Source organism: Rhinatrema bivittatum, chromosome 3 (assembly GCF_901001135.1).
Source record: "Rhinatrema bivittatum chromosome 3, aRhiBiv1.1, whole genome shotgun sequence".
NCBI lineage: Eukaryota > Metazoa > Chordata > Amphibia > Gymnophiona > Rhinatrematidae > Rhinatrema > Rhinatrema bivittatum.
Genome location: NC_042617.1, coordinates 583,579,809 through 583,603,580, shown reverse-complemented (window position 1 = coordinate 583,603,580; position 23,772 = coordinate 583,579,809). Strand labels below are relative to the sequence as shown.

Sequence of the window (23,772 nt, the reverse complement as noted above, 5' to 3'; positions counted from 1 at the left end):
AACCCAACTCATAAAGCAGGCCACACTCTGGACCTGATCTTCATTAACGAAGGTATCTCTCTCTCATCCTCTCCGATATGTACAACAGTACCCTGGTCGGACCACCAAATTATCTCCACTGTTCTAAAAACAGAAGCCACCCTTCCCCCTTCATTCTCTAAAACCACGCTTCACTTCAGGAAACCATGCTCTTCAGAAGTACTAACTAATCACCTTATCAAGGAACTGCCACAGCTCAGATGCTAACTCCGCCATCAATTCCTGGCATTCTATCATCAACAAAGTCGCAGACCAAACCTGCCCCCTAACTACTAAGGTGATTCACAAGGCCCAAGACAACAGAAAACCTTGGTTCTCTCCTGAACTGAAAGCGATCAAACTACTCCTCAGAAATAAAGAACATATTTGGCATAGAAATCCTTCTCCCACTACTTTAGCAAGCTACAAATCCACCCTCAGTAACTACAGGAACACCATTTTCAAAACAAAGAAAGAATTCTTCACAAAAAAAATTCACCACTTCATATTCGATTCCAAAGCTCTTTTCTCCTACATCTCTGCCCTCACCAAACCCCTTCCACCATCTATTCCAGATGACCTTGCTCTCATCAAAGCCACAGAACTGGCCACCTTCTTCGAAAACAAAATTATCAATCTTACCAAACAGTTTACTTCATCCAACCCCCCCATCCCCCATCTGAGTGCACCTTCACTTCAGCAGACCGTAAGGTTAGACTCCTTTGAGACCACCTCTTCTCTCGAAGTGGAAAATATCCTGAAAAAACTCAAACCCTCATCCCATCCTCTAGACTCCATCCCATCCAACCTCCTCATTTCAATACTAAATACTATTGCTAAGCCCATTGCTAAAATCATCAACTGCTCATTAACACAAGGATTAGTGTCCGATTCTCTAAAACAAGCCATCTTGAAATCTCTCCTAAAAAACCCCAACTTGTCAACTTCAGACCCAGCTAATTTCCGCCCCATTGCCAACCTTCCCTTCATCGCTAAGATCATGGAGAAAATAGTTAATAAACAACTCACAGAATTCCTGGAGGAACACAAGATCCTAGCACCCTCACAATATGGTTTTCGTAAATCTCTAAACACAGAATCTCTTCTGATCTCGCTTACCGACTCCATCATTGTAAACATGGACAAAAAACAATCGCACCTACTGATTCTTATTGATCTTTCGGCGGCCTTTGATACGGTCAACCATTCTATTATGCTAGACCGACTTGAGGATATTGGCATCTCTGGTTCTGCCCTGGACTGGTTCCATTCATTCTTTAGCAATAGATCATTCAAGGTTAAAATCAATAATAAACAATCACACCCAATTAGATCCAACTTGGGTGTCCCACAGAGTTCTGCCCTTTCACCAACCCTCTTCAACATATACCTGCTTCCCCTCTGCCTACTCCTCACCAAGCTGAAAATCAAGCATTACATATACGCGGTTGATATCCAAATTCTCATCCCCATCAAGGAATCGTTAAAAAAATCCCTTATCTTTTGGGACAGTTGCTTCCAGGAAATCGGCTCACTCCTCTTTAAGCTTAACCTAGTCATCAACAAAGACAAGACCGACTTCCTAATTATCTCTCAAGATGAAAACCTCCTGACAAAGGAGACAGTCTATCACCCAGATGATCAGCCTCAGGTCAACAGCCACTATCTACCTAACTTCCCTTCAACAATGCCAGATAACATCAAAAATACCTCATACGTAAGAGATCTAGGCACCCTACTGGACGACCAGCTGAACCTCAAAAGGTTTGTCAACAATATGACGAAGGAGTGCTTTTTCAAATTACAAGTCCTTATAAAACTTAAACCTCTCCTGCAATTCTATGATTTCCGCCTGGTTCTGCAATCAATCATACTCACCAAAATTGATTATTGTAACTCGTTCTTGCTAGGGCTCCCGGCTGTCACCATTAAGCCTCTACAGATGTTACAAAACGCAGCCGCCAGGATTTTAACGAACTCAAAAAAGAGGGATCACAACACACCCATCCTTTACAACCTTCACTGGCTCCCTATCAAATATAGAATCCTCTACAAAGTGCTGACCATCATGCACACAACTCTTCACAACCTTGCCACTATCGATCTCACCTTCCAGGTTCCCACTAATAACTCCACTAGACCAATGAGAAGAGCATACCAAGGCACTCTCTTCGTCCCTCAAGCTAAAACGTCTCTAAGGAACAGGGCCTTTTCTACCGCAGGTCCCACTCAATGGAACACTCTCCCACCAGACCTCCGAAAGGACCCTTGCCCCATCTCCTTCAAGAAAAAAACTGAAAACATGGTTATTCAACCTTGCTTTTCCAGAACCCTCATTTTAGCTAACACATGCTCTCCATTTCTCGCAACATATCCCTCCTCATTTCTCTTCACAATTATGATTTGGTTTGTTATCTTTCATTTTTCACTTTTTCTCTAACTCATGTTACCTTGAAGAGACCCTCAGATACCCTTTAGTCTTTTTCTGCCTAATGGATCCATGCACAATCAATTGGATCGACCGTTTATTGTGACCTTTATTACTATGTAATGCTAATTGTTTTCTTGGTCAGTTTACTTTCTGACTATGTTACCCAGTTTTTTCTTATACGTTCATGGTTCCATGTATCGCCTACAGGCAAGTTCTTTGTTCATTGTAAATCGGTTTGATCTGTATCTAATGCAAGAAGATTGGTATATAAAAACTAAAAATAAATAAATAAATAAATAAAATATTTTTAATATGACATACTTTATTAATATAAAAACAATTTGTTCAGAGGTTATACAATGAAAGCAATAATACCGTACCATCACATGATGACCTTTAATCTGAAAGCTTCCCTGTCTTTTTCCTTTATTGTTTTATAACAAAAAAAAAAAAAGATATTTGGGTTGGCTTGTTGGCTCTAATCCGGGGAGATTTAGCCTAGAGGTAGACATTCAGCGGGCCAACGAATGGGAAAGTTAACTTCGTAATTTTACTACAGTTCATTTTTACAACCAGACCTACTCAGTTAACTTTAACCTGGTAGCACTGAGCCACATCCCCTAAACACCTCCATCACTGCCTCTCTGCATCCTGCTAAATTTTGTGCGGTTAATGATTTACCCAGAGAGCTAATTTTTACACTTTGGGTTTTGCTGGGTAACTCAAAAGTTACTTGCATAAACTCTTTGAATATTGACCTCTCCTATGCAATATTCTTTTTTGTGCACCTGTGAATTTCGTGGCATAGAAAGGCGAACACATTGAGCAACGCGGGAAGGTGTAGTATGTGGCGTAAGCAGTGTTAACTTTCTTCAGCCGTGCTTCAGGCAGATGTGGCAGTGCAAAGTATATAGGATTTTTTTCTGGCTGGCAATTCTTTCCTACATCCTGGAGGGCCTAGAGGCTTGAAAAACCTGTATTACATCTCTGGGGTTACACAGCAGGAAGCCAGTAAAATAAGATTTATTGAAAAAAAACCCTCACACAGACTGATTCGGCAAGTCTGCTTACCCGTAAACAGAATTCTCTGTAGACAGCAGGATGAATTAAGCATTACGCATAGGCGACGTCATCCAACAGTGCTGACACAGACTCGGCTCTCAGAACTCAGTACAGAGAATGCACAGGAGTTCCTGCGTGCACACTGCATCGTAAGCCCCTCAGACTCTTACAGAGCTTAATCTTTAGTGAAGCTGCGTGCCCTCCAGGGAGGTGAGCAGCTTTAATTCATCCAGCGGTCTACAGGTAAGTAAGCTTGCCTTCTCCACTGACAAGCAAACATGAATCAACTATTACGCATAGGGAGTCCCAAGCAGATGGTTACACTGCAGCACTCACCACATGTGCCCCACCCAGTCCGGACTATGAATTACCCCTATACTTGGGGTGGGAAGTACCACATAAGAAATTATATTTACTAATATGATTTATCTTTTGGTTCATAGCCTGAGTGGGGGATGAGACGGGGTCCCAGTCACCCCGATGTGCCCTTCACAAACCTCTCACTTGTGGCACCACAGACCAATAAAATCATCACACCAGAATAACACTGTAATTAACCTTTTGCTAGTATTGTATAAGTAGACATTAAATCCAACATTAAAAGGGAAAAGAACAGTAGTGAAGTATAATATAAACTTGCAGTTTTCTTGGATGCAAAAAAAAAAATGGTTAACAGACTTGGCATGGTCTGTTAACCAGGACAATCCAGTAAGTCAGAGGAAGGAGAAAGAAGTGTAGGCAGCAGCCATATTCCACAATTTTCAGGATCTACTGATCCCTGGTGATTCAGAGCCATTCCATAAGGAAGACTGAATCCTTGCCCCCACTGGAAGTGGTGCAGAGGGAGGCCTCAGTGTCATCCAAAACCAGTGCCTGGCCCAGCCTTCATCTGCTGTTGAGCCTTAGGCAGATGCCTTTCCCTCTGTCGACACAGTCGCTGCTGCTGAAGGGTGGGAGGAGCTAAAAAGAGCAGAAGGGAAGTTGCTAGTAAGAATAAGCGCTAGTAAGAGAAGTACTGGTGTCAGGCAGGAGCCAGTTGGTTCCCCAATGAGCTGATAATGATTTTAATGTTGATTGATGCTCCTTAATCAGAGCCATGGTCTCTTTTTGAACAGACTGTCACCTGTACAGGGCACATCCGTGAGACAATTATGCATGTCCTCTTGAAGCTGCTTGCCTGCAAGCACGCAAGCCTTCTGTGCCCTATTTAAAACTGCAGTATCAAAAGCTTCATATACAGAACGGATAACTTGCTTTTCAGATTCCTCTATGGAAGTTCACCTGCTCTGGGTCTGCTGATTTTGTCAAAAGTAAACTATATATACCGTATTTTTCGCTCCATAAGACGCACTTTTTTCCCCCAAAAGTGGGGGGAAAATGTATGTGCGTCTTATGGAGCGAATATAAAAAAAAACACTAAAAATCTAACAACCCCACCCTCCTGACCCCCCAAGACCTGCAGACTTAATTTACTACAACCCCCCACCCTCCTGACCCCCCCCCCAAGACCTGCCAAACGTCCCTGGTGGTCCAGCGGGGCTCCAGGAGCGGTCTGGGAGCGATCTCCTGGGCTTGGGCCGTCGGCTGCCAGTAATCAAAATGGCGCCGACGGCCCTTTGCCCTCACTATGTCACTGGGACCGACCAATGGCAGCGGTAGTCCCTGTGACATAGTAAGGGCAAAGGGCCGTCGGCTGCCAGTAATCAAAATGGCGCCGACGGCCCTTTGCCCTCACTATGTCACTGGGACCGACCGCTGCTATTGGTCGGTCTCAGTGACATGGAGAGGGCAAAGGGCTGTCGGCGCCATTTTGTTTAATGGCAGCTGACGGCCGAAGCCGAGGAGATCGTTCCCGGACCCCCGCTGGACCACCAGGGACGTTGGCAGGTCTTGGGGGGGGGTCAGGAGGGTGGGGGTTGTAGTAAATTAAGTCGGCAGGTCTTGGGGGGGGTCAGGAGGGTGGGAGGTTGTAGTAAATTAAGTCGGCAGGTCTTGGGGGGGTCAGGAGGGTGGGGGTTGTAGTAAATTAAGTCGGCAGGTCTTGGAGGTGGGTCAGGAGGGTGGGGGTTGTTAATTAATTTAAAGGGTTGGGATGGGGTTTTTTTTGGGGGGGGGGGGAGGGGTTCCCAGAGAAAGAGAAAAGTTTTCTGATCTGGGGAGTGGACCGAAATGGCCCTCCCCAGACCCGAAAACAAAATGGGGAGAAAAAAAAAAGCTATGCACTCCCCTAATTTGCTCCATAAGACGCCCAGACGCAGAGCCGGTTTAGCACAAATTTTTTTTTTTCCCCCCTCTGAATCCTAGGGTGCGTCTTATGGTCAGGTGCGTCTTATGGAGCAAAAAATACGGTATATATATATATATATATATATATAAAAAGAATTCTATTCTCTGCATCTATTTTTCTGGGGAATGCGAATGGTTTACTTGCTGTAAATTTGCTTTTTCTCCCCCCCCCCCCCCCCATTTCTCTGAAGTCAGCGTTGCAAACTTGGGCTGCCTGCCTATGTGATGCAACAAGCTGTAAAGCTATCATCAGCATATAGGGGGCAATTTTCAAATGTCTCCAGGTAGTTGCAAAGTCTGGGCATACTTTTACCCACATCCTTTGCACCAGTTCTCAAAGGGAAAGCAGAGTTGCTTACCTGTACAGGTGTTCTCCTAGGACAGCAGGATGTTAGTCCTCACACATGGGTGACATCACTGGATGGAGCCCAGCTCAGAAAACTTATATCAAAGTTTCTGGAACTTTGACTGTGCACACTGAGCATGCCCAGCATGTCCCACACCACACATCCACATGGGGGTCACTCTTCAGGCTCATAACATAGAATTACGATTCAAATACAAAAAACAGGAGAAACCCAGCTCCGCGGGGTGGCAGACAGGTTTCTTGAGGACTAACATCCTGCTGACTTAGGAGAACACCTGTTACAGGTAAGCAACTCTGCTTTCTCCTAGGACAAGCAAGATGGTAGTCCTCACACATGGGTGAATACCTAGCTACAGTCTGCTTCCTAACACAAAAGGGGACCAATAAGTACCAACCAGGTGCCAACGGGCACAACAACTACAGGGCTCTTGGTAACAGAGGGGGAGACACACTGAACCCATTGGGGCAAGGGTCTTCTGTATGTGTATCCTCCGATTCCTCTGGTGACGAAGTCTCTCTTGAAGCCAACTCCCGAAGGAGTGGAAACCAGATCTGTCTTGGCCAATAAGAGGCTATGAGGATTATAGTTTCTTGGTACTCACAAAGCTTCAAGAGAGTCTTCGTCACCAGAGAAATCGGGAGGATACATGTACAGAAGACCCTTGCCCCAATGGCAGACAAAGGCGTGTGAGGCTGGTTCGCCATCTGACCTGTACAGGGAGCAGAAATGAGTCATCTTCCTGTGGCAAGAAGATGTGAACAAGCCCACATCTGGGTTTCCCCAGAGGCGGAAGATCCGATTCACCACCCCCTGGTCTAGAGACCACTCATGGGGACTGAAGGCACGATTCAGTCTGTCCGTTATCAAGTTCTCCTTTCCGGCCAGATACATGGCCCTGAGTACTATCCCGTGGGGCAGGTGCCAAGACCAGACCTGGACCGCTTCCTGTGCCTCTCTGCTTGTGGACATACCACATCGCAACTTGGTTGTCTGTTTGGATCAGGACAATTTTGTTGGACAGCCAATCTCTGAAAGCCCACAGCGCATACCTCATTGCCCTGAGCTCCAGGAAGCTGATTTGACACTGTGCTTCATGGGTGGACCATAGACCCTGGATTTGGAGACCCTCTACATGAATTCCCCACCCCAAGGTGGACACATCTGTGGTTAGGACAATTTGGGTAGGGGAGTTTGGAAAGATATTCTCCGTTCCAAATTCGAGAGAACCTGCCACCAGGACAAATAGTCCTGGAGAGATGGAGTGACTCGGATGCAAGCCTAGAGGCTGTGCATGGCCTATTTCCACTGCGACCTCAGGGTCCACTGGGCTCTGCACATGTGTAAGCATACCAAGGGAGTAACATAGATTTGTGGCCCAACAGCCTCAACATGTGCCAAGTTGAAATCTGCTGGCTCTGTTGAATCATCGCTGCTATGGATGCCAAGGTGTCTGCCCTGGATTGCGGCAGGAAGGCTCTTGCCTAAGCCATGTCTAGCAGGGCTCCTATGAAGTCCAATCGACATGACAGGCTGAGATGGTACTTTGGGTAGTTGATGACGAACCCTGTGACTTGGGAAGATCTCAATGTGAATGTATGCGACCTTTAAATCAAGGGAGCATAACCAGTCCCCTTTTTGCAGGAGGGGAATCAGGGTGCCCAGGGAAGTACCGGGAGTAGAATTCCAGTCCATAAAGAACCATAGCCTGCCCCCACCCGGGGTATCCAGCATCTCAGGCCTTGGGACCAATAGAGAAGGAATGCATCCTGTACCTATCGGTATGCGCTGGGGTATACTGAGCAAAATAGGTCGATATTCTTGTTGCATAATGTTGCAAAGAGGTCGATTTGAGGAAGACCCCAAGCTGAGAAAATTTGATTGCATGAAAAATTCTGCTTAACTTGTCTGCTTTGGAATTGTTGATTCCCGGCAGGTATGTCACTTGTAGGAAGATTCCCCTGCTGTGGGTCCAGTCCAGAATCTCTATCGCTTCTTTGCAAAGGTTCCATGAACCGGACCCTCCTTGTTTGTTTATATAAAACATCACTACTTGGTTGTCTGTATGAATCATGACAACATGGTGCTGTAGACTGTATTCAAATGCTCAAAGGGCATTTTTGATTGCCCTCAGTTCCAGGAGGTTCATGTGATGATTGCGTTCGTGTTTGGACCACAATCCTTGAGTCTGTAGGTTGGTAAGATCGACTCCCCAACCTTTGGGGGAGGCATCTGTGGTAAAAACTAGTTGTTGGCGAGGGGGTCTTAGCAGTGAACCCCCTGTCAATGCTGGTGGGGTTATCTACCAGCGAAGGTCTATTTTCATGTTGGTTGTCAGCATCACTGGAGCTGACAATGGACTTAGGAACTGAGACCATTGATCCTTCACGCCCCATTGTAGGCAACAGATGTGTAGTCTCATGTGTGGAACCATGTACACGCTGCCATATGACCTAGTATGGTTAAGACTTGACGGGCTGAAGCTGTCATAAGGTTCAATAGACGTTGGGTTAGTGTAGTGAGAGCTAGTGCTCGAGGTTGCGGCAGGAAAGCTCTGTCTTGAATGGTGTCTATAAAGGTTCCGATGAAGTCTAACGTCTGGGTAGGTTGGAAGCACGATTTTTTGTAGTTTATTAGAAGTCCTAGATTGTCCAGGCAAGTGATCATGCGAACTAAATTGTTCGGAGGAGAGTGAGATTGGGGGTCACTAACAGCCAATCGTCGAGATAAGGAAATATCTGAACTCCCTGTCGACGGAGGTGTGCCCCCACTACCGCTAGACATTTTGTGAACATACTGGGGACAGAAGAGAGACCGAACAGGAGAACTTTGTATTGAAAATGTCTCTTTTCCGCTTGAAAACAGAGGTAATTCCAAGATTTGGGATGCATTGGTATGTGGGCATATGCAACTTTTAAATCTAGGGAGCACATCCAGTCCTTGGGCTGTAGGAAGGGAAGAATGGATTTGAGAGAAGTCATCTTGAATTTCTCTTTCTGTATGTGCTTGCTGAGGGAGCATAGGTCCAGAATTGGTTGAAGCCCTCCAGATTTCTTGGGGATGAGGAAGTATTCTGAATAGAATCCCTTCTGATATCGGGATTGAGGTATCTCCCATATACAGTGTTGCTGAAGTAGGTGGTTTACTTCTTGAAGTAGAATTTCCCGATGAACACCTTTATGTTTGGTGACCACTGGATATGGGAGAGATGGAGGGGGATGTGAAGTTGAGAGACTATCCATCTCATATTATAGTGAGGACCCACGAATCTGATGTTATGGTGCTCCATTGTGAAAGAAAGTGGGACAGTAGTCCTCCTACTTTCTGGGTGGGTAGTGGTGGTTGTATTAGTCCTAAAAACTGCTGGTTTTTGGGTGGTTGAGGGTCTGCAGATTGACGTGGCTGATGAGGAGCGCGTGGGCGCTGGCGTGAAGCTGGTTGCTGGTAAGGCTGCTGGTGATTTGCTTGGTATTGCTGGGGCCTGTAAGTGGTGTAAGGCAATATGGTCGTCTAGGGTAAGATTTTTTTTACGAACTGAAATGCCGCCGAGAGGATGACGTGTCTTGCTGTGTTAATGATAACACTGCCACCTTTTGTTCCTTCAATTTCGCGACAGTTTCTGTGAGTCTGTCCCTGAACAGCTTGTCTGGTCGACAGGGAAGGTTGGCAAGCTTATCATGTACGTTATCTCTTACTGCACTTGCTCTTAACCACGCCAGTCGTTGCACTGCTATGGCGTTAGCCGTGGTTTTCGCAGAGGTTTCAAACCCCCTCATAAATAGAATGGACGAGGTGCCGAAGGCCTTCCTCCATGTTGTAAAATACTTGTGGAGGGGTGGTGTTCCTTGTTGTAGAATAGGTTTTAAGGCCTGTAGACACTTGAACAGATATTGAGCCACGTAAAATTGGTGGTTTTGAATTTTCATGTTTAGAACTGATTGGAAAGCCCTCTTCACGAAGTCATCTAGAGACTAATTGTCTCTTCCTGGTGGGTTATTTGAATGTAGTCTGGATTTCCTAGCCTTTTGCATGGCTGACTCAACGACAACTGATTCATGTGGGAGTTAGATATTTGTGTAGAAAGCTGAATCTCGCATTCTATACTTTAGGTCTGTTTTCCGCGAGGTTGGTGTCGTGGAGAACGGAGAGTCCCAAGATTTCTCCATTATTGAGTCCAGCACTGGATGAGAAGGAAGTGCTGTGGGTTCAGCCGGAGTGTTGAAAATCTTTAGGATTCCAAACATTTCCTGCCTAGGGTCCAGTATCTTTTTAGTTTCTACGTCCAATTGTTGACCCGCTTTTTCTAAAAATTGGGAGTACATGAGATCCTCCGGTGGGGAAACTGGCTCCGGTGCTAGTTCTTGTGGGTCACATGGGTAACCGGTTGATGACCCTGGGGAAGATGAGCTAGGGGAATCCCTCTGAGGAGGCGAGGGTCTCCTAAGCTGAGCTTTTGGCGCTGGTCCAGGTTTAGGCGATGAAGACATGTCTTCCGGTTCAGTAGGGAGTGGTTGGTTTTGCTCCTCTACCGATTTCAAAAATTGCGACAAGATATTCGTAATTTGCGAAAATGTCAGAGGCCGATGTTGAAGTAGATGGTTTTGAATCCGGTTGGGGGCCCGACGAAAATAGAGCCGCCCTGAGGATGTCTGTGTCTGGTCCTCTCGGGTGGCCGACATCCCTCGGTGGCCAGACAATTTTGGGACAAAGTGGATCCTGTAATCCTGAACTGCTGCGGTGATGAGAGGCCGCAGATAGTCCAGAGAAAACTTCGGAAGATGGAGAAGAGGATTCTGATAGCTGTGGAGGAGACGGACTATCCTCTGTCTACCACTAGCAATGGTGAAGGACTCCTACATCTTTTGTGAACAGTTGGATGCTTTTTATGTTTCTTCGCAGGCTGCGTCGGTTGAAAAAGCTGTGCGCCGGATTGCGTCAGTAATGCGCCGGACAAATTAGTCTTCGACGTAGCGTCATCGATGCGTCGGTTTAGTCTCGATGCGTTGGTGCGCCATAGATGAGTCGATGCCACAATGTCCTGACGCTTTCGATGCAGGTTGTGTCTGTGGCGCATCTCCCGTGCTCTGCATCGATGGGATTCTCGATTTTTTTGTCTGTTTTGGACCTGGAGGGTCCGCAGAAATGGCCCTTCGATGGGCTTGGGCCTTAGGTGTCATCTTCGGTCCCAGGGACGCCCTAGCTGAAGCCTTAGAGGGGTCATATGAGCCTGATGCTTCCTCTCTGAGTTGGGTGATACGTGCGGCTCTTTGGCGCTGCGCTCGTGGGGACATGCATCCGCAGTCCCTTCAATTTGCCTGGTCATGTCTGGGACCGAGGCAGAGGTAACAGAATTGATGTCTGTCAGTTATAGACATAATCTTTCCACAATCGCAAAACTTAAAGCTCAGTCGAGGCATCATAAGTTAAAAAGTGTTCCTTGTGGTAATTCTGCCAATTGTTTTGCCAAATTTCTGTCAGATTTTTTCTCACAAACCTTTTTCCTCACAAGAGAGAAGAGCTCCGCGTGCAGTCAGTAACGTGGAAAAAATCGGACTGAGGAGCCTTGAGGAGACAGGGGAATATACAGGAGGGAACACCTCACCAAAAGACTTTGGGTGATCTTGGAGAGCTCCGCTACCTAGTGGCATGGAGGACAAACCCAGCCAGCATAGCTAATTCAGCTGCTTATCTATGGAAAAAATGTATTATTGAGTCCCGCACATACTTTTACCCTTAGGAAGGATGGGCAATTTTCAGACAGCAAATTTATCTGTGTAAATCGCTTTTGAAAATTGCCATCTTAAAGAGCAATTCTGTAACACTGCACCTAAATTACAAGGCAAATACACATGGAAGTTGCATGAATTTTGAAAGTAGACTTGCATGAGTAACTCCACTTTGAAAATTATCCCATCAAAATTTACCCCACACAATTTTCAAAAGTATGCATTATAAATACAAATCCCTCACCATGTCCAACCCTATAAACATCTCCTCTCAGTCCAGGTAAATTACATGCAAGCAGGACATATGGATATAAGTTTATTTGCATATCAAGGTGGCTATATTTGAATAAAACATTTTTGCATATAAAACAATGCAGGTGTAAGTAACTTTGTGTATTTTGTACCCACAGCAAATTTCAAAGAAAAATATGTGTACATTCACTTTCAGAATTGTTGTAAATCCATGGGTAAAAATTAGTCTTTGTCCCAGTGCAGACAGTCTGAAAATTACCCTTTAGACCCTGAAGCCCAAAATGAGGGATTCAACTGCACAACTTTCCAAACAATCAGGAAATGTCCAAATCTATTAAGCAACTGTACTCCAATGCATTGGGCATATATGCTAAACAGATATCCAAGAAAAGCAAGAATACATATAGGGGTAGATTTTTAAAAACAGCGCGATCGCGTACTTTTGTTTGCGCAGCAGGCGCAAACAAAAGTACGCTGGATTTTATAAGATACGCGCATAGCCGCGCGTATCCTCTAAAATCCTGGATCGGCGCGTGCAAGGCTGCCGATTTTGGGCAGCCGGCGAGCGCCGAGCCGTGCAGCCTGCCTCAGTTCCCTCCGAGGCCGCTCCGAAATCGGAGCGGCCTCGGAGGGAACTCTCTTTCGCCCTCCCCTCACCTTCCCCTCCCTAACCCACCCCCCCGGCCCTATCTAAACCCCCCCCTTACCTTTGTCCGTAGATTTACACCTGCGAGAAGCAGACGTAAATCTACGCGCGCCAACAGACTGCTGGCACACTGTCCTCCGACCCGGGGGCTGGTCCGGAGACCTGGACCACGCCCCCGGGCCGGCGCCACACCCCCGGTCCCGCCCCCAAAATGCCACCCCCCCCCGCCCCCGAAACGCAGCGTCATCGGGTCCCATCCCCGACACGCCCCCTTCCAAAAACCCCGGGACCTACGTGCGTCCTGGGGCTCTGCGCGCGCTGGCGCGCAAGGCCCTGCTCGCGTAAATCCGGGCGGATTTACGCAAGCAAGGCTTTTAAAATCTGCCCGATAGTGCACTTAGCTTATCAATACACGGCTGCTATGCATGATCAATCCTGCCTGTTTCTGTATTTCATATTAACCGCTATGATGTGCAGCAGTTGAGCATGTCTGACACCAAAACACTGTACACAGTGTATAAAAGTTTAGTGCAAAAGTGGTCTTACATGGACGTATTACTAAATAAAACTCGTTATATGCATTCTTGACCATTTTTTTGGCTCTCTTCAGGCGACATAGGTCATTTTCTTTTAAGCATCATAGAAATTTGGATCATTTCACCATATTAAATCTCATGCACTTGATGGTACATGCTGAAGGTTTCTAATAAGGAGGGAGAGGAATACTCTGTACATGAGCTATTCTGAATAGTTAAACATGATGATTCATTTTATACACAAGGCAGCAAGTAAAGAGTCAAAGGATCATAGGGCAACTGTACAACTCAGTAATCAACACAGGATAGCAGTTAGCAAGATAGTTTCTAAATTAACACCTTGGTTTAGCTTCACAAATCATTACCATAAGCAAATATTACCCAATATAATAAAATTAGCTGACTTGTGCTACAGTAACTCAGAAATTAAAACAAAACCTTAGCTAATCAGAATGAAGGCAAGTAGTAAAATTGCATAAATTCCATAAATACACAAATAAAAGCTTTATAAAAAACAATTTTGTAACAGAAGGCATTTTTAGTTCTATTAAATTTTTTAAAAATGTATATCTAGTAAAGGTGTAGGCAAATGATCAACTTACTTATCATTATGTTCATAAATATTTAGCCCTAGGGAATCGACTCCCAGCCAGAGGTCAGTTCCTTTCTTGTTTTTTATTTCAAAATAGTTGATCCCGTACATCTCTAAGTCCTGAGCAATCCTTAGATACTCGAGAATGGCTTCGTCTCTGTATGAAATAAAAAATAAAGAAAAACAAGTAAATGAATTCATATTCACAGAAAGCTACATTCTGAAGTTTCTGCCATTTTCAAAGACTAAACAGGCAATCTGGCACTGTGAGGGCTTTCAATAACGCCTTTCTGCAAACTCCTCTGATGCAATTGTGATACGAAACGTTGGCCACCTCGGCAGTGTTCTCCATTCTACAGCGGGGGCCGTTTGTTCTTCCTCTGTGACTGAAAAGTAACAGCGAGTTTTTGCAAAGATGCAAGTTAAAGTCATGGATTATTTCTACTAGTAATATTTGTTTTTAAAATGTGGGATTCATGATTGAGTGCATCACAAAATTGTTGGAAGATTATGGAGGTGGCCTATAACAGTTATTCTTGGAATGGCTGCCTTCTGAGGTCTTTTCTTCAATATCATTTTTGAGTTACTTACTTGTGTTGTATTGACTAAATATTGTAGTGAGGATTTTTTTTTTTAATTTTGTCTTTTTGTCCTCACCTTTTCCTCTTAGTTGCAATTTGATTTCTACCAGAGGAAAATCAGTGCAAACAAATCTGATCAACTGTTTTTAACTGGGTGCCCAAAGAATTAGGGTGGGGCAATCACTGGATATGGTATAGGCAGATTTCAATAATTCCTTTGGCATTATTCCACGCATAGGTTCATAGCTGAGCAGTCTAGGCATGAGTAATAAACGCTTAGAAACTAGTTGCATGATAGACAGAGTATGGTGATAAATGGAGATCATGTTAAGGAAACTGCACCTGGCTCACAGTAGAGCCTGGGCCTTTTCCATGGCTGCTCCATCTATTTAAATCTCTACGTTTCGCTTTCAGAAAATTTGCAAGTTTTGGCTATTTAGTGAATCTGGAGAACATTACAATGTTTATCAGGCATTTTTCTTCCTATGTGGATATTTTCCTAAATTTTTAGGGGAAATGTAGCCACCTTGATTTGTACAAGCATTTTAGTGCTTTTGGCCTGGATGAGTTACTGGCTTGGGGGACCTGTAGAATATTGTGCTATATTAAGAGGATTTCATAGCTATATTTGTTTGGTGTTGTGGGCTTTCTGCCTCATATGGGGGTCCTTAGGACATGGTGCTGTGGGCATATTGGGTGATCATGAGCCTTTGCTTATCTCTTGATGCTGTAGGAGGCAGGGAGGGTTTTTAATTAGTCAGTTTTCATCGCTCTATTTGTTGGATGTTGTAAGCTGGCTGGCGATTTTGCTATGTTAGCTGTGGTTTTAATTTTTAATTTAATTTTTAATTGCTTTTATGTTGATTTAGGATAGATGATTTCTCTGTAAACCGATTTGAATTTTCTTCTGATCAGGAAGGCAATATATAAAATATTTTAAATACATAAAAAAATGGGGTTAGCAGTGAAGCGACTTAGGAAACTTCTGTTAATATTTTCATAAATTATACTGCAGAGTAGCCAGTAGGAAAAGGTGCTCATTTTCGCAGATAATATTAAGATTCAAAGGTGAGGTACTGAAGTTTACCAAACAGGAGAAGAAGGATCTCAGAGTGATCACATTTAATGATGTCCAGGTTACAAAATAGTATGACAAGATAGTGGCAAGAGTCAAAGGAATGCTTGCATATACAGAGAAAGGTATAACAGCAGAAAAAAATGAGTTGATTAGGCCTCTATTCAAATCATTTGAAACACCTCATCTGCAGCATTGTATCTGGAGGCCTCATCTCCAACAGGATATGAAGTGTGCAATCAGTCCAAAAGAGGGCCATGAATATGCTGCAGAATATGCAACAGAAACCCTATCAGATGACACTCAAAGACCTACATAAATATATTATATATATCTTGCAAGAAAGGTGGGAGAGAGGATACGATAGACACATTCAAATACCTCAAAAGTATAAATAATGTACATGATGTGAGCATTTTTAAATAGAAGGGAAGTTCTAGAACAAGAGGTCATGATATAATGCTGAAAGTGCTCAGATACAGGAATTACAGGAGGAAATAGGCCGGTGAATATATACAATGGCCTCTCAGGGTAGGTGGTGAAGGCAAAAACAGTAACAAGATTGAAGAAAGCATGGGATAAACACAGAGGATCCTTAACTGTGGGGAAGTGAAATTCAAGCTACAGATCAAGAAAGTCCGCAGTATTACAGCAAAAAGGGAAAATGGGCAGCCTAGATGAGCTTTGTAGTTATTTAACTGTTGTTATAGTCTCCAAGGTCCATATCCAAAGGCATATAGCTGGTTAACTTGGGAGGTTTTATGGCTAAATGAAGATTTCAGCACTTTATCCTGCTAAGTTAGGGGCATTTCAAGGATGTAACAGGGAGGAGTTAAGTTATCCGGCTAACCCCAATATTTAGGGGTTATCTGGCTGACTCTAGTCAGCCCATAGACCTTCCTAAAGTTAGCTGGATAAACTTCTCCGGCTAACTTTAGGATAGCTGACTATATTCAATTCCGCTGATTATACAGGATAAGTTTATCTGGTTATCTGGTTAACCAGCTGAGCGGCTGAATATGAAGCTCTATGTTTATAATAATGCATTAAGCTTAAAAATTTCCTCATTATGTAATAAAATCAAATTCCAAATAAAGTAAAGCAAAACAAAAAAATATGTATCAACCTCTACAAAGACCATCTAATAGGGACTGGCCCAATGGCTCAGAGCATGGCCATGCAGAGGATCTGAACATGCTGCATACCACAGCCGCCGGTGGAGAGGAAGCCCCAGTCAGGGGCCAGGTGAAGTGGGAAAGGTTACAAGACAGGGAGAGAACATCCCTAGAGATAAGTTGTAAATAAAGGCTTATGATGTCTGACCTCAACCCATTCTGATTGAGCAGGAAGCCCAAAAAAAAGAGGAGGAAACTGCCAAGCCTAAAAAAGGCTATTTAATGGAACCAATGTTTCAGGTTGAAAAACACGTTGCTTCAATCAAGGTGGTTTAGAGTAGTGAATCTTACTTAGCTCAGTAATTTTTGATATTTTTCTGTCAACTCATATTTGCCAAAGGCCAACTAATTTCAACTTATGACTGCATGTATTAATAAGACAGACAACGCTGTATGCAGTAGCTTTCTGTTCTATCTAGTTTCTGCATCATGAATGGCTACCAACCAAATATAAGTATTGCAGTGAAACTTTTATAATGAAAGTATAAATCTCTCAGATGGCTTGTCTGCCACATCTCTTGTTTAGAAATCCATGATTTTTATAATCTGTGTAAATACAGTACTTAATATTCACCGTGAGCTGCATTTTATCATTTACTGATAAAACACTGGTGGCCAAATCCATTTTTATGATAACCACCGGATTTCCGGCACGTCCCTCCAGCAGACTGATGATGACTGATTTTGTGGTTATCTTTGATAAAAAATATTAGCTCAGCCAGTGGCTTGATGGCAGTGCTGCATGCTGCTATGTGGAGGATACGGGTTTGATTCCTAGGTGAAATCTTTCACTCCCCAAGCTGGCCAGCTGGGCAAAGGCAAGGAAACCTCAAATACTGCTCAACAGTGACACTTATTGGCCAGGCTAGTGAATGATCAGGTTAGTTGGAAGAGGGTTATAAAAATGTAGAGGAAAATCCTCGGGGAGTTGCAAAGGAAAGCTCCAGGCACATCACTCCATATCTGATAGAATTGTAATCCCAAAGGAGAGGGAGGAAATTACTGGTTCACAAATGCAATTAAGCCTCTGCCCCTCCCCCCGAAATCCCCATCCCCCAAAAACTAGCAGCCAAATCAGCTTTCTGATAAATGGGGAAAGAAGTCATAGTGATCAGACTGATGCCCCAAAAGCACACACACTCACTTCAGCATTCCTTGATGTTCTGCATGCCAGACCTGAATTCGTTCCTCCCACTGCTCTCTGGAAAGCTTATGCTGGTCCAAAACGCTAAAAGAAAAAAAAAAAAAGCAGAGTGTTCATATAGAGAAAGAAATACCAGGCTTATTTCTGCTTCACTTTTTTCTAGGCTCTTATCAGCAGGACAGCAAGCTTGCTTACCGTAAATTGGGTTCTCTGCAGACAGCAGGATGAATTAGCCATGACACGTGGGTGACATACTACGACAGCGCCAAATGAATCCATCTCTCTAGCTCAATAAAAGTTTTACTACTGAGCATGTGAGGAAGTTACCACGTGCGCTGCCTCCTGAGCCCCACAGTCAATTGTCTACTCTCCAGGGAGGCGGGAGAATAGTTAAGCATGAGTGAATCATCCTACTGTCTCTGTTTATTGTATATAGCCTGATAAAGTTATCCAAGTAACTTTAGGGCAGTGATTTATCCAGCCAGAATCACCAGACTGACTTTGGTCTGTCAGCATGGAATATCAGCATTGGCTATCTAAAGTTTAACTGCATCCCCAGGAACACTTCCAGCCTTGACTCTTTTTATATGGTTAAGTTTTGTGCAGGCAACGATTTGCCTGGAAAGAAATGTACCCCCTCGGTGGGGGGGATAATTTAAGCCCGGACGATTTGTCCTGCTAACTCACAAACGGGCCGTTACAATACAGTGCACTCCAAATGAGCGCACTGTTAACCCACCATTGGTCGCGCGTTTTCCCTTACCCCCTATTCAGTAAGGGTCCAAAAACGCGCGTCCAATCCCCCGAACCTAACAGCGCCTGCAACATGCAAATGCATGTTGATGGCCCTATTAGGTATACGCGCGGGATACAGAAAGTAAAATGTGCAGCCAAGCCGCACATTTTGCTTTCAGAAATTAGCGCCGACCCAAAGGTAGGCGCTAATTTCTTCGGGCACCGGGAAAGTGCTCAGAAAAGCAGTAAAAAACTGCTTTTCTGTGCACCCTCCGACTTAATATCATGGCGATATTAAGTCGGAGGCCCTGAAACTTTCCAAAAGTAAATAAATAAATAAAATTTGAAGTCGGCCAGCTGCTGTCGGGTCAAAAACCGTACGCTCAATTTTGCCGGCGTCCAGTTTCCGAGCCCGTGGCTGTCAGCGGGCTCGAGAACCGACGCCGGCAAAATTGAGTGTCGGCTGTCAAACCCGCTGACAGCCGCCGCTCCGGGCCAAAAGGAGGTGTTAGCGACGTGCTAGTGTCCCTAGCGCTTCCTTTTACCTGGTTTTACCGCTGGGCCTAATTAGCATACTGAATCGCGTGCGCAGGAGAGTGGCCTGTGCGCGCGCCTGGAGAACGGGCGTTTACTGAATCGGCCCGAAAGTTGGTCGGACAAATCTTTTGAAGGTAGACCTCGTAGTAAATAATGGCAGAAAACAGAACTGGCTCACCTAGTTGCAATTCTCAGACTTTTGGTAGATAAGCATATAAATTCCCATCCTTAGCTGAACGCCAGTGCTCCCTCCCACCACCACGTGTTTTCCTTGAACTTTCACCCTTTTCTTACCACCGCCCATCATGTCATTCCCAGACATGTCTGGAACCTGTTAAAGTACTGGAAGGCCATTTTAAGCTTTGTCCTTTTCCTCTATGATGCTTAAAAGACCAACACTAATCCTAACACCACAGCAAGACCTGTGCCATTAACTCGCTACTGAGATTGCACTATTACTTAGACTGAGCAAGGAGGAAGCAAAGCAAACCATTCTTTTGGCAGTTAAAAAACAAAAGTATAAACTAACAAACATTACTATCTCTTGTTTCATGTTTATCCTTTCCAACATATGGAGCCTCAGAATAAGAACACAAGAGGAAACAGCAGAGCCAAGGATGAGGTACGCTAGTAGTTACACAATGTTAGGTTCCATCTTAGGAGTTACCTCCCAGGAAAAAGATCTAGGCATCATAGTGGATAATACTTTAAAATCATCCGCTCAGTGCGCTGCAGCAGTCAAAAAAGCAAACAGAATGTTAGGAATTATTAGGAAGGGAATGGTTAATAGAACGGAAAATGTCATAATGCCTCTGTATCACTCTATGATGAGACCGCACCTTGAATTCTGTGTACAATTTGAAATAGGGATTGGCAAAGTTTGGGAGATACATTCGGTAATACATTCATCTTCACTACTGTTATCCTCCCTAACCAGGAAAGAACATAAGAACATGCCATTCTGGGTCAGACCAAGGGTCCATCAAGCCGAATCCCATTTTTTTTTTTTTAAATCTTGTCAAATATTCCTGAGCGCATGAAAAGCATATGAAAGATCTTGAAAACTCTATAACTGTTCTTAATTCACAAGGTTCCTCATTACAGAATGCTGGATTGGCTCATATAAAGCACAGTTTAAGTTTACCCAGCAATTTGGAGTCTACAGAGAATCAATTTAGAGCTAACAATTTGTGATTTATTAATTTTCCTTATATAAGGTTATTGTCACCAACTGAACTACTTGAAAAAATATCTTTCTGAGATCTTGCCTTTTGATATAGAAAAAATACCAGCTATTTTTAAAATACAGCATGGGGTAGATTTTAAAACTTTGCTCGCGCACAAGGGGGGAAAACATATGCAATTACATACGGCGACACATCGGGGCCTTTTCCAGTTCCCTCCCAGTCCGCTCCAATTAAAAAGCGGACTGAGCGGGAACTTCCCAATCCCCTAACCTGACTTCCCCTTACCCTATCCTGCCCGCCCCCTATCCCTATCCTAAATCCCCCCAAATGCTTTGTCCTACCTTTTGCTCCTGCATCTGAGCAGGAGCAAGTTGCGCGTGCCGGCACCCTGCCAGCACACGATCCCCTGGCACAGGAGCAAATGGGTGCTGTGCCGGGCGCCTCTAACCCCACCCCACCCCCCGGACAGCCCCTTTCACTAACCCCTGGGGTTTATGTGTGATGCTGGGCCCTTTGAAAATTGGCTTGGTGTGTGTAAGGCCCGGCCATGTGCATAAACCCCTGGGTTTCATGCTCGTAAGTCTTTTAAAATCTGGCCCTATATGTCTAGACAAAGGAATATGAGTAATGTTGTAGGTAATTTAGTTTCTCCTGTAGTATCTTCATTTTTAGAGGCTTCTATTGATATTATACCTACTATGGCTACCTTGGTTGTGTCATTCTGTGCTCAACATTTTCTCTAAGTATTTGAAAAACAGAGATTTTTCATTTTATGGTCAAAGGATTTTGATATTTCCTGAGGTTTCCCAAGCCACCCAGGCTCGTAGGAGACTTTTTCTGTCTTTGAAAAAGAAGATCCTGTCCTTAGGGGCCTCTTTTTTCTTACACTTTCCTTGTAAGTGTTTAATTACTTAGCAGACTAATAAGTTTGTTTTTTATGATCCTTTGCATCTAGAGAACTTTATAATTAATAAGAATGCAGAGTTGAGATTGAAGTCTTAGTTGATAAGGGAGGATGAATAGGCATAAGAACATAAGAAAATGCCATACTGGGTCAGACCAAGGGTCCATCAAGCCCAGCATCCTGTTTCCAACAGTGGCCAATCCAGGCCATAAGAACCTGGCAAGTACCCAAAAACTAAGTCTATTCCATGTTACCATTGCTAATGGCAGTGGCTATTCTCTAAGTGAACTTAATAGCAGGTAATGGACTTCTCCTCCAAGAACTTATCCAATCCTTTTTTAAACACAGCTATACTAACTGCACTAACCACATCCTCTGGCAACAAATTCCAGAGTTTAATTGTGCGTTGAGTAAAAAAGAACTTTCTCCGATTAGTTTTAAATGTGCCCCATGCTAACTTCATGGAGTGCCCCCTAGTCTTTCTACTATTCGAAAGAGTAAATAACCAATTCACATTTACCCATTCTAGACCTCTCATGATTTTAAACACCTCTATCATATCCCCCCTAAGCTGTCTCTTCTCCAAACTGAACAGCCCTAACCTCTTCAGCCTTTCCTCATAGGGGAGCTATTCCATTCCCCTTATCATTTTGGTAGCCCTTCTCTGTACCTTCTCCATCGCAATTATATCTTTTTTGAGATGCGGTGACCAGAATTGTACACAGTATTCAAGGTGTGGTCTCACCATGGAGCGATACAGAGGCATTATGACATTTTCCGTTTTATTCACCATTCCCTTTCTAATAATTCCCAACATTCTGTTTGCTTTTTTGACTGCCGCAGCACACTGAACCGACAATTTCAATGTGTTATCCACTATGACGCCTAGATATCTTTCTTGGATGGTAGCTCCTAATATGGAACCCAACATTGTGTAATTATAGCATGGGTTATTTTTCCCTATATGCATCACCTTGCTCAGTAGAATTGCACTGCACTCCCTCTCTTTATGATATTTTTGTCCTTTTAAACATTTCCTGAAGGGTATACACCCCCTATGTGTTATTTGTATTATACTATGTCTTGTAGAAGGTTTCTGCTGCTATTGCTTTGTGTATTATTTGTACAAGACTAGTTTTCCTTGTGTTTCAATGTAAATAAATAAAAACTTAATAAAGATATAATTATTTTTAAAAAGTAGTTTTGTGGTAGGGAACCGCAACGTGCGCTTGTCAGGGTAAATACTTACGCACACAATTCAAGTGACCTTCCTGGAATGCCCATGTCCTGCCCATGCTCTGCCCAGAACACCCCCACACCCTGCCCCTTTTAAAACTTTTTGATTTTGCACGTGCTTTTTAAAATCGACGCTGTGCGTGCCAGCCCATGGCACGCACATATCGCCCAGCTTTGACGCCCACAGAGCTTTTAAAATTCACCTTCAATGGAGCAAACAGCTACTTGTTGAATTGAGGCCCAATATGTCGACAGGGACGTGGGGCTTGAGGCCTGGTGTGTCAATGGTACCAACGGAGTCAGGGACTGGTGCTCCAATTGCACCTGTATGCAAAGTGTTGATGGATCTAATGCTGAATGAATCAATGGAGCAAACTGCAGCTTGCTGAATTGAGACCCAATGCGTAGACAGGAACATGGGGCCCGAGGCCTGGTCTGTTGACGGCACTGCGTGCTGGTGCGTCGATGGTGCCAAAAAACGATATGTTGATGGTGTTAGGTATTCTTGTTGTGACCAAGCACGACTGCAGCTTCAGCAGCGCCAAATGCACCAACACTTAGCGTTTCTTTTTCTTATGCATTGACAAGCCCCGTGGAGCCTGCGAAGGGCTTACTGATACTTGTTTGTGGCACTTCCACACTTTGCTCTACCCCAGTGGTGCAGTGGATCCAGAAATCAGCACCACAAAAGGAGAAACTGTACTCAAGAAGCACCTGCTTAACTCAGCACAAATGGAGACCAAGAAGGTCCTGCTCCAAGAGGAGGAACGACTCCAGTTTTTCACCAACATGCAAAGCTCTTCCATCTTCCAATTCCTGTTCTTCTGGGACTTCAGTGACATCCGGCCAGACTCATAGCAGTTAACTGTTTTGTGGTCTGTCCCCAGACAAATATGTAATAAATATGTCCATTGGTGATGGATACCTTCCGGCCACATTCACAGTCTTTAAATCCACTGGAGGTGGCTTTCTTGGAGCCAGATATAAGAAAATTATTCCTTACCTGCTAATTTTCGTTCCTGTAGTACCATGGATCAGTCCAGACGGTGGGTTATGTCCCCCGTCCAGCAGATGGAGTCAGAACAGAGCTCGAGGGCACCGCCTCCTATACCAGCGCACCCTCTGCTGGAGCTCAGTATCATGAATAACAAAGCCCAAAAGAGCAAAACAAAACAATTTGGATCAAAAAACCTGACGTAAGTCAATAACAAGAACAAGAAATAGGCACGAACCCAAAACGAGGTCGCCCCAGTTAACTTGTGAGGAGCTGTACAACTCTGATAG

The 23,772-nt window shown here is 44.2% G+C and overlaps 1 protein-coding gene across 5 annotated transcripts in view; it reads right to left on the bottom strand.

Annotated features, from left to right (window-relative positions):
- Nucleotides 1-23,772, bottom strand: part of EZR (ezrin) — a 247,899-nt gene that overhangs the window by 71,998 nt on the left and 152,129 nt on the right. For all 5 annotated transcript variants that reach the window (XM_029596635.1, XM_029596636.1, XM_029596637.1 and 2 more), the window contains exons 6-7: nt 17,890-17,973; nt 13,925-14,071 (exon numbers count right to left, since the gene is read on the bottom strand). In XM_029596635.1, coding sequence (XP_029452495.1) covers nt 13,925-14,071; nt 17,890-17,973 — 231 coding nt within the window. The remainder of the gene's footprint in view (nt 1-13,924; nt 14,072-17,889; nt 17,974-23,772) is intronic.